The following is a 15,560-nucleotide window of genomic DNA, read 5'->3' as shown; positions in this document are numbered from 1 at the left end:
TACAAAATATGTACTTATGCAGTATTTAATATTATAGACAGTGAGCGTCAATCTGAATAGAAACCAGTTACGTTGGATTGTGGGATTTTGATGCTTGGAAGTCAGCCCAAAATGAGGATTACATAAAAAAAGACATCTTAACATTGTACTGTCTGTTGTTCAGATGTAAACAGCACAGAGGCTATGGAGGAAGACCCCCCTATTTTAGATGAGACCCCTCTGCTAGTCAACGAGGTGTCAGCCTTTGATCTGGAACCCGTAGATGTCACACGTAGGTCTAGATCTTTCTCTTCGTAAAGTATGTTTGATCCAAAATACGAACCAAACCCCTCAATGTGGTTCTCTACTGTCCTCAGCCTCGTCTGAGAAGAAGAGGGGGAAGAGGAAAAGGAGACTTGTGGTGGACGGCACCAAGGAGCTGTCCAACAACGCCATCAGGGAGCAACTCACAGACTGGCCTGACTTGGAGGTTGCCATGGACATTGCCCCTCCCACCCGCCAGCTCATGCAGTGGAAAGAGAGTGGAGGAGTGGACACACTCTTCAGTCAACTGTGTGGTGTTATCATACATCCACAGCTGCTGCAGGTACTGAAAAGGATAAACCCAGTCCGTAATCAACTTTCTCTGAGTAGATTAGGATCTGGATGCAACCCTTGTGTCTGCAGCTGTACACCAAGAATGTGTTCAGAGGGAAAGCACATACAGCTGCTAGTGAAGTTGATCAAGAAGTGATGCGAGAGGACAGACATTTGGGTGAGAACTTCCGAAGAACACAGAAATGTCTACCTCAACACAAGAGGCTTGATATTCTAGGACTTGGAATCAAACAGGATATTAACTATTCATGACACTGAACATTTCCAGTGCCTGTTCTTCACAGATCAAAGAGAGATAGGTGATGTGCCTTCTGTGAACGTCAGTGTTCTCCAAGAGTCTGTTGGTCCCGAGGCAGTGAGGCGCAACGTTGAGCTGACTCCTCTTCATCACATGACTGACAACTCATCTGAGCACTGCTGGGACACTGCAAATGTAAAGAGCATGTACTGTTCACACATACACAGAAGATGACCCCTATCCCTTCTCCCATCCCTTTATTTCCTATTCCCCCATGCTGTGTCTTTTCTTAGAACGGGAGTAGGTTGGAGGTTTCTCACCCTGATCTTCCATCTGAGGACTCCATGCTTGTTCATCATTCTGGATTCCAGGGGCAGACTCAGTTCTCTGTGATAAGGACTCAGGTGCCTCATATGTTCTGAGTACTCTCCCACACAACCCTTTGAAAGGCCCACATCATCATTACTGTCAGTATAGGTTTGCTGTACCCTCTGTGATGTGTTGTCGTCTGTAACCCCAGTCTATGCTGGACAGTCAGGACTTTGAGGAGATGAGGATGACCAGTCGAGCGCAAAACCTGCTAAATGCTCTTCAAGTAAGAAACAACCACACATACAATATACCCAACTTGCAATCTTTTTTTGGACATAAGGATACAAAAGCATAATTAACGTAACTTTAAGTTAATTTATTTGAATTGTGCACATATGAAGTTCTATATACACCTTTACATTCATAAGCACATATTTTATGATCACCTCTCTCAAGGTACCCCACCATAGAGCCTCCTTATTCCATTACAATCAAACGCAGTCACAGAGGACAAGGATTGAAATGTTAGAGAGCCAGAGCACGATTAGGGGGTGAGAGTGGACAGAAACTCAGTTGCCGTGCACACGTGTTTTGGTGTGTTGTGTCACAGAGGCAGAGCAGCAGCAGCAGCGACGCCATGTTCAGCTTGCTGACGCTGTGTGAGGGGAGCAACCGCTCACAGGCCGCCGCAACCTTCTTCTGCCTCCTGGTGCTGAAGAAACAGCAGGCTCTCTGCCTGCACCAGAACGGGCCTTACACCGACGTCACTGTGACAGCTGGACCCTGCTTCCACCTGTCATAGAGCAGGAGCAGTCTCGATAATACGACATGATGATTTAGGACGACTCAATGCTGGTGTGTCTTATCAGCAGTTTGACTTTACAAGCCTTGTGATGAATTCTGCACCATCATCTGTAGTGGACATTTGGATAGACAACGCTGATGGAAAGATATACATATCCTTTTTACGAAGGTGACCAAATTGGGATTGTAGGTCACTCAGGCATTTATGAAATGGTTAAATCGCCTTTACTATTCACAAAGGTATTAGCTTCCTTGTATTCCTTCCCACATGGCAGTTTGCTTGACGTTGGGCTAATGAAATGTTTAGTTCTGCATTTCAGTTCTGCAGTTTCATACACTTAATAACGGAGTCAAGTTTGTTTGTCTTGTTCATTGTCAACTTTGAATGGCAGCCCTTTTTAATAGTGTTAAATCCATATACATTTAATCACTAAATGTATACAATTGTTCAGATATTTATACCTATTCATATATTTACTAAATTATATAATTCTAACTCTATATTATATTACCCTAACCCCATGTTATTCAGCCTTAACTTTAAGCCAAATATGTTATTAAAGTCCAGATTTAATGTGGATGTTCATTTGACTACACCAACCACTTTACTTATCGTAGTCAACATCTTGATGATAGTGAGAGTAAGTGACGCATTTGCCCAATAAATGTTGGCGAAAATAACCGTAAACCGTCAAAAGCGTCATTGTCTAGTAGGCCACTGTTTCTTTAAGACGATGCGGTATACGCAATTGACTAAGCTTAGGAATGGGCTCTCATCAGCAGCACCTTATGATCAGCATCGGAATCCATTTACATGCTACTGGTGACGTTTTTGCACCCATCCACAGGTCCAGCGAGGACACATTGCACACCACGATGTAGGACTGTTCATTGATCTGGCGAAAATGGTAAATTCTCAGACTCGTGCTTTTGTCAGGAATCTTTCGTTTCGGGTATGCCTGCATCCAGGATAAAATCAGGCGATACCCCTACAGAATCGTAAGTAGGGCATAGCTAGGACGAAATTAGTTTGGCCAGCTATTCCTGTCCTGTTCAGAAGATTTCACATGATTTTTTATTAATCATGTAAAGACTTGTAAGATTAGGTGTGAAAGCATACAGGCAGTGCTAGATAGATGTAACCTGTCACAGAGAAACCTGGAGTATTCAGCGATTTTACTAAGAATCCAGTTATTACGCAGAATTGTTGACCTGCTAGTGTGTAATGGTGATGGTATGCCGCTTTAAGCACTGGCGCTATATTGGTGTCATAGTTTTGTTCGCACTAATAGACATGTTCATTCTTGAACTCATTTTCTTATCTGTATGGCAACATTTTTGCTTATTGCATTGGATTTTGCTTCAGCTAGGCCTGGTTAGTAAGCTACCTTGTTCACCTGTCCACCAAGTATACCGCTGATGCTCACTCACGTTACGTAAAGCATTGCGTGTTTCCACCACTTGTTGCGGTGGTCCACGCGCAGGCTTTGTCGATATGTGTCTCACAAAGTAGATCATTCCACTGTCATGTTCCGCATGATTAAAATGATTAGAATTAAATGATTACATGTAATGTCTGTTTTTGTTAGTTTGTCACCGTTTCAATTAGTACTTTGGTTTAAACTCTCAGTGCCTGTAATCACCCTAACCCATAGCTATCCTCAGTTCCTATGTCAGTGAATCTTGTCTCTGGCCATGGTTATCAGAGATGGCAGGCAGTGCTCACTGCAGTGATGTGGCGATGAACTCACTGTGTTTCCTTGTGTCCTGCTCTGGTTTGTAAATAAAGCCATTATTGTTGAAGGGGTCCTGAAAGCCAGACGGCAAGCACTCCCATCAATGATTGCCAAACAGGCTGGCAACAACAGTGCACTATACATTCACAAGAACAAACCTGTTTTATTGTCTTTGGTCTATGTGTTAGTGTTCCATCACAAACTTGCTAAAGGTGGTTCAAATACACTGCCTAAGAGTTAATCATAGTTTCCCCACAACAAGTATGTGAAAATACAGGGCTGATACTCAGTGGTATAAAAACACGTATTTTTGCAATATGCTTGATTTCTGTAGCTCTAAGGCATCCATCTAGCCAGTAGCCACGGCAGCAGATGTAGAGGTGGGCCACACCATGTCTCTCACTCCTAGTCGAAAGCCCTCTGCTGGTCAGCGCAGGTACTGCTGTTTCCCTGTCCTCTGCCAACAAAAGTGATGTTTAGGAATGATTGTATTATATATTAAATCTTATTTAAGGGTTTACAAATTGTTGTTTTGTTGAGAATGTTTCATTCTGCAATGTTAATAATCGTCTTCTTTTAATGTTTAGTAACATTACATTTCTTATCTAGGCGGTCGGTGGGCACCAGTGGAGGAAGTGGGCGCTACTCCCACAGTGATGCCTCCAATACCAATACCTACCCCTTGTCTGGCAGGGGCAGTGAAGGCAGCCCTACAGCACGGACATACCCTGGCACACCCAGGTAAGATGCAGGAAATCTGACTTATACCAATGGGGTAAAAATAACTTGGGTCAGCCCCCACCGCAAAGAGACTTCTTGCACTCTTAATTTTTTTTTAAAGGATTAAAATTCAACATCTGCTCCTGACCATTTTTGCTGAGAAATGCAGTCTTGCAATTCATAATTTATCATGAAATATGGAAGATACAGAGCATGCTCAAAATCACTGTCAGCTACTCGATACAGGAATAAGACGAATACAGGATTCAACCTTCAACGAACGACGAGTTCAATCGGTGCCTATGATAATGGCATGCATGCCACCGCTTTGCACCACCATGTAATTGCAGGCGCCAGGCGAAACACACCACATGCAGTGACAACCATGGGATTCGGCCGCCCACTCCAGAGCAGTACCTCACACCCCTACAGCAGAAGGAGGTCTGTATTCGACACCTGCGTGCTAGACTGAGGGAGAATGTGGACAGGCTTCAGCACAGGTGAGTCAGTGGTTATGTGTCTCTAAGGCTGTACCACCCATGTGGTATCTGACAGACAAATACATGTTGGTCTTCAGATGGTAATAATCCACACTCCAACCCCACCAGGGACTGTGAGATTGGTGAACTAAGGACCCAGCTGTGTAGAATGCAGGAGGACTGGATCGAGGAGGAGTGTCACCGTGTGGAGGCCCAGCTGGCCCTGAAAGATGCCCGCAGGGAGATCCAGCACCTCCAGGAGGTTGTCGAGTCAGTTAGAACTAACCTCGCCACCCGAGAACAAGACCCCCATGACCATAAGCCATACCTAAGGCCACAGGGACCCTGGTCTGGGAAGTCCAGATCCTGTGGCTGCTCTCCAGCCAGCACACTGAGCCGCAGCACCACTTACACCCGAATGAGCAGTGAAGGGCTAGCTCTGCAGCTAGACCGTGAGGGAAATGCCCCCGACCTCTGTGGAGTGCCACGTGCTGATGTGCGAACCCACCTGCTGTTGGAGGCTGCCCTGCTGTCAGAGCAGGCCACACCAGTCCATGCTCGTGGGCCCCCCACTGCTAGCGTACCACGCTCCTCCACCTACGAGAGGCTGTGTAGTGGGGGGGCTGTACTGCCCGTCTCCCACTCATGCCAGTCACTCAGTAGCAGCTGCAGGTGCACTGGGCACACGTACCTCCCACACCACCACCTGTTCTTGCACTTGCCCCAGGAGGAGGCCCCACCAGCACCCGTAGCTCCAGCTGCTGTCCCTGTTCCTGTTCCTGTGGCAGAGAGCAAGCCAGAGGTCAGATCCCAAGCCTGTAGCCCCACCATCACTTGGCTTTCTGAGGAAGGAGGGGGCGATGAGCTGAGTATCATCTCTCTAGCAACAGCAAATGTCACCCCCTCTGAGACACAGCCATTCCCTCCCTCCTTGTCTTCCTCGCCCCCCCCCCAGCTGGCCTATAGCATAGAGCCACTGCCTCCAGATAGACCCGTGGAGATCACAGTGTTGCCGACCATGGCCCAGACCTGCCAGCCCTCTCCTGGGGTCCACCAGGCAGCAACCGTGGTGGAAGTGGAGGCAGAGGCTGAAGCAGAAAGTGAAAATAATGTGGAAGGAGAAGAAGGTCCTCCGCAGCGGAGCCACTGGAGCAGATACTTCCTGGTGGATTTGTTCGCTCTGGCCATGCCAGTGGTACCAACAGTGGCCTGGCTGTGCCGTGGGGCACCACGGGAGGTTCTGCCTGTGTACCACATTGGCTCTCTGCTAAGGGGCTGCTGTGCTGTAGCGCTCCACTCCTTACGTCGAAGGGGCGCTGGCAGAGGTCGTGGGCCTACCACCATGAATGGTGCAACCTCTATCTGAGTACCGCTTCACCTTAGATCTCTTTCAGTTGCCATGCAACCCCACCTCCAAGAACCACAGCCACAATTAGTATTACTTTTGTCTTTCCTCCTGTCTTAACCACATACTATGGCATGAGGATGACATGATAGGATTGTTCTGTTAAAAATTTTAAGACTGCAACTGGGTTCTCAAGTCGTGACCCTGGTTTATTTACTATGTGTTGTATCTTCCCAGTCATGCCTTGCTATTGAAGAAGAAATCAAATGCAATTTCTAGTGCAATTTTTAATGCTCTGCATTCTGTGCTGCTTTCCAAACTGAACATCTCATTGCACATAACCCTGGTGAGATACTCCCCCTCCTCCACAAACCATTGAACTGAACTTCTAAAGACAGGACAATATTTGACCCTTGAACCCTTTGATGCAATGCATCCCACTGCTCCTTGAACTCTGTGAAACTTTTTTGTAACACCTTAACCCAGTTTGTTTTTCTATCCAAATCATTAGCAGTTTCCCTCTTGTATGAACAGCTAAATGAATGAAGACCAGAATGAGAAAGTTCTTGTCAAATGTTGAATGTTATAATTATTTTTCTGTGGAATCTTGAATGAAAAAGCATAATTTGCACGGCTGTGTAAGATAATTATTTTATTACAGGGGTCCCTGGTTTCATTGGTTAAATTGACTGTCAAAATCAAAGACTAGGTAGTAATAGAACTGATGTCACCATAAATACCAAATGTTACATTACAGTGAGGGCGCCACTTAGTTGGAACATCACTTTTCATCTTTATCTGTACAGTTATAAAGCCGAGACCAATCTTTATTTCCAGTAGCTTATCCCCAATTTTAAAAGAAAATTAAGTTGCTTTGTATATCGTTAAATCCTGTATTAACTGTATTATAGTGCTATTACTGCAACAGTAGAATTTTCAGTCATTTAAATACAGATGTCAAAAGCAATGAGAAAAGCAATGTCGAAATGTGATGAAAATGCACAAGCTGTAGAATACACAATTTGAATAGGTCTGAATATCTTGTTTCCTTTGAAAATACATTGGAAGTTGCCTTGATTTCTCTTTTCTTTTTAATGCATGCTATAAAACAATGCCTTTGGGAAATCAGCGAGTTTGATAAATTAGACGACTCCCTCTGAAGTCTAGAAAAAACCCTCTCCAAACCTCCAAAGGGAATAGAAGAAAAAAAAAGTGTGGTATGAAGGCCACACTTTGATGTGTAGGGAGATGCAGGTGGAGCATTGTAAACATCCAGTAAATTTGAAGAAAAATGAGAATACCTATGAAATACTTTTTGATTATAGTAATTGATTGTGGCATGTCCCGTGACTGTGCTGCGAACATGGGGTTAATATGCCAATACACGTGCAATATACTTAAAACATTGTGTCAATTATTCAACAAATGAGAAACTCTAGAAGCACCATATAGACTAAACGCCAACTTTTTTTTTATATACTCATACAACTAATCCATGTGGGAAAGTCATTTATTCTTTTCTTTTTTTACTCTTCAATCAGTTTTTCATAATTGCAATCAATACATTTTCTAAAGCAAGGCCACTCCCTGACCCAAAGGAATGAGATTGATTTAATATTTGGGTAATGACACTTTATCCAAAATTGTGTGTGTGAGTGAGAAACCTGGTCCTGGTGGCAGCTAGGACTAGCGAAATTAAAGGAAAATACAAAAAACATCACCATAAAAAAAAAACATAACAGAAGAAAATGACATCTCTAAAAAGGTATGGCCTATGAATTGTTACAATACAGGTTCTACAATACAGCTAGAGAATAATTGAAGCAAGTGACAACAATTTGTATCTAAAATGGAAAGGAGAGTGAAGTGGTGAAGCTATAGCATGAGTCCTTTACAGGAATCAAGTGCAGAAATCTTCCGTTAGCTTTTTCCTCCATGTTCCCGAGATAGGAGTCAACCTGGGGACAGTGATAAAAGAAGCAGTGCTGTGATTTAACAGTAAAGACACAAATGAGAGGATTATAGGAGACGAGTACCAAAGCTTATTAAAACACACAAGATTATCACTTAAGCTCTTGATACTGTATAAATGTTCCCTAAGAGTTTAGACAGCATCTGAGTATGCACAAGCAACAATGGCACATGAACAATTTTGTAATAATTTGATACTTGCTTAGCTTCTGATTTAAACAGTCAAGTGCTCTCACCCTGAAAATCTGAGTGGAATTAGACAAAGTGAGAGCACGAGCTTCATTCCAGGCCAAGCAGCTCCACATCGAAGATGAGGGTAGCATTGGGTGGGATTATGCCTGGGTGTCCTTTGCTGCCATAAGCAAAGTCTGGTGAGCAGGTCAACTTTGCCCGCTGGCCAACACTCATCTGTAAAACATTCACAATAATTTGAAATGAATTCGTTTGGATTGTGTACAGTTTAGATAACTGCTTTAGCCAAAAGGACGCTTACCTGGGCAACTCCTTCCTCCCAGCCACGAATAACCTCCTGCTTCCCAATCTTGAATTTGAAGGGTTTGCCCCTGTCCCGGGAAGAGTCGAACTTTGTTCCATCTGTCAGTGAACCTGAAATAGCAGGAATCAATGAAAACCATTAGCCTTCCGCTAGTTTATTTATACACCACCGCAAACGATTCACACCTGAGTTCTCACAATAGCACGTCCTTGTAATACATTTTAACCATTAGGAGCACCACTAAATTATCATAATATCGGTTTAATCCGTAGCTAGTCCCATTGGTGCACGAGTTAGCACTATCTACATTAGCTATTGGTTGAGCTAGCTAGCTAGCTTGATTTGGGCCTAACCTGATCAGTTGGCTAAACTAATGTTAGCTAGCAACAATAGCTGGCCAGCTAGCTAGCATTGACAAAAAGAGCTAGCTAGGAGGCTAAATACAGATCCAATTTAGGATGTGAATTTGTCATCAGTAACCACTCACTTCGAGGACAGTGGTATACCAGGATTTAGAAAAAGAGAAAAGTGTGAAGCTAGCATTAAAATAAAATAAACATTTGTAGGGCATAAGATTGATTCTCTGATGACAGCTAGCACTAGCTACGCCCTAAAAGCTAAACCAACATTCATACAGTAATACGATATAGCAACGTTAGCCTTGTCACACTGGCTTAGCAGTTAGTGTAGCTATGCCATTCTCGCTAACCCTCGGAGACTGACTCACCGACATAGTGCACAACGACGGTCTGTCCCTTTTTAGGAAACGTTCGCCCTGAAAGAGGAAATATGGCGAAAAAGCAGATATAAGATGGCCACATTCAAAATCCAAATCCTCGTATTTCTTGTCAAAAATAACCATTATGTCAAAGCAATTATGCCTTACCATCACCAGCGGCTATGGTCTCAATTTCTACTCCCATTTTGCTTCTCTCTCTCTCTCTCCTCACAATGCAAGCGGAAGCCGGAGGTTCAGCGGATTTAAAACAGGGGGAGGGCCAGACATAAATAGGCCAGACATATATGCAAATTAATATCCGTCTTTGTGATATGATAAATGGTGATAGTTTACAGACATCAAATTACAGCAATTTCACTCAACATCATGACGTTTAAAAAATGTCTTTATTGTGGACTTAGCGTAGGAATAGAGCTAAGAACAATCGCCTACTCAAACGTGTATTTGTAAAACATTGTACAGTGTTTTATTTCCTTTCTTCAAACAAATAGTCCCATGGTTAATAAAACGGCCATTAAAACCTATATCTACGTGGATTTGTAATTTTGGCTATACCCATGTAACTTTAGATTTAGGATTATGTTGGTCATCTTGTCCAGAACCTAATGAAGGGTATCCTGGGTGGCTCTCACATAAAGAAGAATGGAGATTCCCATCGTGAATACAGTGAGTGGGCACGAAAAAGGTAACACATGGATTTTTCAACTTTATGTGTTTTCTATCATAATTGTGAATTGTCTTTGTGTAAGACTTGACTGAGCTGGACTTCAGAATTGGCTGAGACTTCAAGCTTGATGTCTGACTGGATGGTCTGCGTCTTGATTGAGCATCATTTCCTCCATATGTTGGTAATACAGCTTCTAGCCTGATGAGCAGAACAATGGAACAGAACTGTTTTTTAACATTAGAATTCAAACATTAGAATTCAAACAAAATGTTTTAATTCCTTTATTGTGAGCTCTGCTAATAAACTGTGTATGCCATATACAGGAAAACGCACTTCATTCTGGCCAGCTCTGATTGGTTCTGGAGGCGGCGTTCCTCGTTGATTGGGTAAAAGAAAAAAAAGAGCAACCCCACAAGCAGCAGAATGATGGGCACGGGGCCAAACAGCACAATCAGAGCTATCACCACATTGTCACCATGGCTACACCCACCCGCATCGTAACCAGCAAAACTGTAAAACACAATACAAATACAAATGTATCAAAACATCCACATCCACACACAAATGTCACTGACTACTACAACTGGAAAATGACAATAGAGGAGGAACATAGAAGAGAAAGAGAGACAAAAAGAGAGACAGAGAGAAAGAGAGAGGGTAAGAAAGTCAAGAAGGAGCAGGTGGATGGAGGGACAGATGGAGGGATGACTCACTGTAATACCATGGTTGAGATTCCAGCAGACAGTCCTCCCCCTAGCTTACTGCAGAATGCATAGCAGGAGAAGAACAGGGGCTCCAGCTCCTTGCAGCAGGGGTTTCTAACGGCAAAGTCATCTACCACATCTGGGAGCATGGACCTGCAGAACACAGTAACATTGCTGGCTCTAATATCCCAACTAAAGATTCTTGTATTGCATGAATTACCAGTTTTCTAAACTGTACGGAACATTCAACACTTGACAGACAGGCTGTCCAGGAAGGGAGGGTTATGTAAATGAATTGTGTGCAAATCTCAAGACACTGTTGTTGCTCTCAGTGTTGATTCTCATTAGAAGTGACAGAGGCCTAGGCAGAGTGTAGCAGCAAGGCAGGGCTGGGGGCTGCGGGCTGTGTCTGAGCTCTGACTCACCACGGCAACAGGAACATGGTGGCCAGACTGCATCCCATCAAAACGCACATGATCATGAAGACTGGCAGGTTGCTTGGCACAGAAGCTATGACCACTACAGCAGGGATGAACAGCTACAGGATGCAAAATAAACATACACAATACAGGAAGCAAACATGATGGAATGCTATCTTAATTGTGATGCAGAAATTGACATTGTTATGAGGGGGGGAAACCATGTGCTTACTGATAGACCGATGAAGAGTGTAGTCTTTTTCCCAACTCGTACCAGAAGGACCTGCCACAGTGGAACTGTTATTGTTGCTGCAATCTGGTAAGACACAAGAAAATATATGAAAAGCACACTGCATGCTTGGAAGATCAAACTTTCCCATATTGAAACCTCCCCCAAGCCATGTTTGCCATTCTATGCTAATTTCAGTGGATGCTTTTGTGGGTGTCAGAAAGATACATCTTGACAATGGATGAAACTATAGGACAGTCAGTGGGATGGCGGTGGCTGTGTCGTCACGTTTGTGCCTGATACATAAAATGGACAAAATGTCGTGGGAAGGTATGTGACACAGGGTCTACTGTTTTCATCAATTGGTGAGATCTAACCAGAAGAACCAACAGTAGATGTTGGAACTGAGCTCCAAGCCCAGCTGCATGGCTGCAAAACAGGGCAAAGTTCCCCAAGGACATCTATGGAAATAAGGAATAATAGATGAATGACCAGCACACATGGATAAAACTATGATGATGTATACACAAGTTATGTGATTAGTTACTTGATTCAGGCAAGACCTTACCTGGAAGGAAAGTGCAACAAAGAGGAATCCAAGTACCAATCTTTGATATGGAACGTGGCCCACAAGCATCTTTAGAGAAGAGAGATAGGATATGTGCACTATCTCCTGTGTGCAGAGCGGAGCTGCAAGTAAAACACAAAAAAGAAAAAGGAGAACAGAGAATTAACTTGAAAACCGCTGCTTTAGGCTGCTTTACTGTGGCATAACTTGCTTAATATCCTTCTTCTTTAAAGAAGTGGAAATGCTGTTAGTGTTTATGAAATCATCTTACGCCAATGCCTCTCAGCACTAACTTCTTGACCCAATGGTGGCTTTCTATTATGTTTATTTGTTGTGCCTCGTAGCCCAGAACTAACCCAGGATTGCCCACCTCTGACCTCTCACCCCTGACTCACCCTGCTGCTCTTTCACCCCCAGGAATAGGACCATGCAGGAGAGGAAGAACAGGCCACTCATGACCAGGGCAGAGGTCATGAATGCCTTTCGCTGGGGTGAAAAATACAGAACTCACGTTAAAATATTCTGCAGAGATGGGAAGTAACAAAGCACAAATACTTCATTACTGTACTTAAGTAGATTTTTCTGGGATCAATACTTAACTTCACTCTTTATTTTTCGAACTTTTTACTTTCTCACTGTCATTTCACTGTTATTACACTGTTCAACTGGACTGAGCATAGAGACATTCCTGATCACCCATGGCCATATATGAGGGAGATGATCGAAATTGTCTGCGTCAAAAAGGATTCCTGGCAAATGCGTTGGGTGTCCTTTTGTAATAATGTATTAATATGATGTAAGGTCCAACTACTAGCGTGACACTAAAACAGGTAGTAGTGATGGATATTTTTTACTTAAGTATGTGTCAGAGCCCATGCTTCTTTACTTTAACTTGAGTGAAAAAGTGTAGTCAGTACTTCAACTTTTTTTTTTTTTTTTAAACATGAATATCTGTACTTCTACTTGAGTGAAGAATGTGTGTACTTTTGCCAACTCTTGAGATGATGTGATGACTGTATATTGATAAACACACAGATTGTTGTGTATAACCCCTCACACTCACCCACCCACCCACACACACATAGGCCCAACAAAGCCCTTTGTTAAGTAAAGTAGAGGTAATTTTAGTGTAATGTTATATCCCTGAGACTGCCAGTGTTCGTGGGCAAAGCAATTCTCACACCCAGCATTGAGTCTTTGAGGTACATAGATATAGGGTTACCGTGGGCTGCAGTGTATCTGTGTGTGGTGTGGTAGGGATGTTCTGAGCTAGCTCGGTGCTCTGGTTCACTTGTTCACATGCTCCTTGTCGCTCAGTGTTGTATACTGCCACAACCTGGCCCTGAATCATTGAGCCCACAAGCATGGCCATCATCTCCACACTCATTCCTTGGCAGAGGGGAGAGAGAAAAAAAGACTTGGGAAAGAAAATGTTGTGGATAGACACAGTAACTCCAGGAATGCAATGTGGGGTCTTACATGTGTAAAATCAGGACAGAAATGAAAGCCAGGGAGTCAGGAAAACCCAGGGCTGACACTACTGAATAAGTAATAGTGTGAAAGAGAGCGTGACAAGCTCTTACTGTAGGCTGTGGCAGAGTCTCTGTCCCTCTCATCTCCCCCCAAAAACATGTTGAGTGAAAGGTAAGGCACATGGAAGCACTGTGGACAGAGAGGGACAGAAACCATGGTGACATTGTAAACTAGGGTACTGTGAATTTGAAGGATGCTGTAGCCATAGTGACAGCCTCACGCTCTGCAGTAAGCAGAGCGTGAGGCATGCAGTAGTAACCATGGTCACAGTAACAGGGGAAGAACATGACATTTGATGCAGTTACCATGGCAACACCGAAAAGGGAAGAAAATGGCGCATTACATGTAATTCCTTTTTTAAAGGCATAATCCTCATGATAACATACGTAATCATACTCTTAAAGACAGTAAGATTGCAAACCACTGCATTAAAATAACACAACACCGATGGAGCCTTCTTATCATGTTGAGAGGGATGTAACACCAAGAGATGAAATGGGGGCTGTGTGTGGGAGGTGAGAAGTGCTGTGTGGTTGCCATGGTGTATGACAAGGCTTTACATCTCACACTCATGAGGGTCTCAAACAGACAGCTGGCTGTGAGGTACCACGGAACACTGAAGGCCTGCGACATGGAGCCCCGAGGCACAAACCACAGCAGAAGATAGGAGAGGACTGCCAAAGGCATGGACACAACCACCCTGAAAGACACAGAAACACAAGATCACAAGCTGAAGATGGAAGAGCAAGCATGACACGTTATTTCAGTTTTGTCACTGAGAGCCACTGACCATGGCATGAATTTTCCAATGGGAGTCCAGCGACTCCGGCTGACCAGATATCCCACCAGCGGGTCAGTTACAGCATCCCAGGCATGACTCACAAACAATATCAGAGACACATAGAAGGCATCCATCTGTGAAGAACCAACACTTACATGACCGACCCAAGATAGGTGTTCACACAGACAGTCACATAAGACAGTAGACACAAGTAAGCACAAGTAAACGACATCAGAAACGTCAAACACCCATACCCACCTGTACTACATCCAGTAAAAATATCTGTATGGAGAAACCTATGGCAACATTTGTCATATTATTGGGCACTCCTCCAACTGCATAGCACAGCTTCCTGACCAGAGGGATCCCTCCTGGATGCTACAATGACCAGATACCAGACAGAGACAGACAGATAAGTGTTACGTAGAGAGGGAAGAGAACAGGAAATGTTTGGGTATTATATGTCCATCCTATATGTCCATCCTAGTAACACAACCCTGGCAGAAATCAATGTATGTGTAGTGTACCTATCACAATGTTGCTGAATAAATTGATTATGACCATACAGCGAGCATATTTCAAAGTTCAAGAAGAACAACATTATATTCCAAAGTTAGTTGCTATACTTACAGTATAATATTCTATGCAGACACAAACTGACATAAAAAATGAACAAACCCATAAAATAATGATTTAGCTTACATTTGTCTGGGGCTGACTGTCCTTGCACTTGTTTCTGCTCTGACGGTCAGCGCCACCGGCTGGTAGCTGACTCTTCAGGGTCAGTAGCTCATCTGTCAAGTTCTTGAGGCAACTCATCTTTAGTTAGAGAGCAAAATGCCCTCACTGGTACATTTAGTCCACTCCAAAAGATCAATCATACGCCTTGCTACAGAGTCTCTGTTTTAAACTTTCAGCATTATGTCTTTCTTCTGGTGTTTATATCAACTACTATAGTGGGTTTCTCTGTCGGCAATGGGTACTTAACTAATGTATTACCCCACAAGAATCCGACCTAACAGGAATAATTGTCCCATTCAAACATAAAAGTTCCATTCAAAACCTGTAACTCACACCACCAGAGGCTGAGAGCATTACTCAGAGTGCCTCTTGAGGGTAAAACCACTTAAACCTGCTCTAAAGCCATGTTCCAAAACTCTTGAGTTGAACCAAGTCACATGGACTATTATGACCTCTAGTGGTTAGTAACTGTAACATCGGC

General features: G+C 43.5%; 3 protein-coding genes across 3 annotated transcripts; 1 reads left to right on the top strand and 2 right to left on the bottom strand.

The window, feature by feature from the left end:
* Positions 1 to 870: 870 nt before the first annotated feature.
* On the top strand, positions 871 to 7,076 carry LOC134019057 (syntaphilin). Its single transcript, XM_062459562.1, has 8 exons — positions 871 to 1,030; positions 1,129 to 1,239; positions 1,356 to 1,430; positions 1,758 to 2,950; positions 4,022 to 4,123; positions 4,297 to 4,428; positions 4,758 to 4,907; positions 5,016 to 7,076. Exons 5-8 carry the CDS (start codon positions 4,080 to 4,082, stop codon positions 6,250 to 6,252), a joined length of 1,563 nt encoding a protein of 520 aa, XP_062315546.1. The 5' UTR covers positions 871 to 1,030; positions 1,129 to 1,239; positions 1,356 to 1,430; positions 1,758 to 2,950; positions 4,022 to 4,079; the 3' UTR covers positions 6,253 to 7,076.
* On the bottom strand, positions 6,867 to 9,724 carry LOC134019114 (peptidyl-prolyl cis-trans isomerase FKBP1A). Its single transcript, XM_062459662.1, has 5 exons — positions 9,585 to 9,724; positions 9,426 to 9,473; positions 8,696 to 8,808; positions 8,439 to 8,610; positions 6,867 to 8,189 (listed from the first exon to the last, which is right to left on the bottom strand). Exons 1-4 carry the CDS (start codon positions 9,619 to 9,621, stop codon positions 8,482 to 8,484), a joined length of 327 nt encoding a protein of 108 aa, XP_062315646.1. The 5' UTR covers positions 9,622 to 9,724; the 3' UTR covers positions 6,867 to 8,189; positions 8,439 to 8,481.
* Positions 9,725 to 9,883: 159 nt separating this feature from the next.
* On the bottom strand, positions 9,884 to 15,157 carry LOC134019558 (sodium-dependent lysophosphatidylcholine symporter 1-like). Its single transcript, XM_062460518.1, has 14 exons — positions 15,041 to 15,157; positions 14,597 to 14,716; positions 14,348 to 14,472; positions 14,125 to 14,257; positions 13,608 to 13,686; positions 13,247 to 13,413; positions 12,420 to 12,510; positions 12,025 to 12,146; positions 11,834 to 11,917; positions 11,460 to 11,543; positions 11,234 to 11,346; positions 10,818 to 10,961; positions 10,438 to 10,614; positions 9,884 to 10,302 (listed from the first exon to the last, which is right to left on the bottom strand). Exons 1-14 carry the CDS (start codon positions 15,155 to 15,157, stop codon positions 9,987 to 9,989), a joined length of 1,872 nt encoding a protein of 623 aa, XP_062316502.1. The 3' UTR covers positions 9,884 to 9,986.
* Between the last annotated feature and the right edge of the window lie 403 nt (positions 15,158 to 15,560).

This window comes from Osmerus eperlanus, chromosome 4, assembly GCF_963692335.1.
Source record: "Osmerus eperlanus chromosome 4, fOsmEpe2.1, whole genome shotgun sequence".
NCBI classification, from domain to species: domain Eukaryota; kingdom Metazoa; phylum Chordata; class Actinopteri; order Osmeriformes; family Osmeridae; genus Osmerus; species Osmerus eperlanus.
This window is presented reverse-complemented; position numbering and strand designations above follow the sequence as displayed.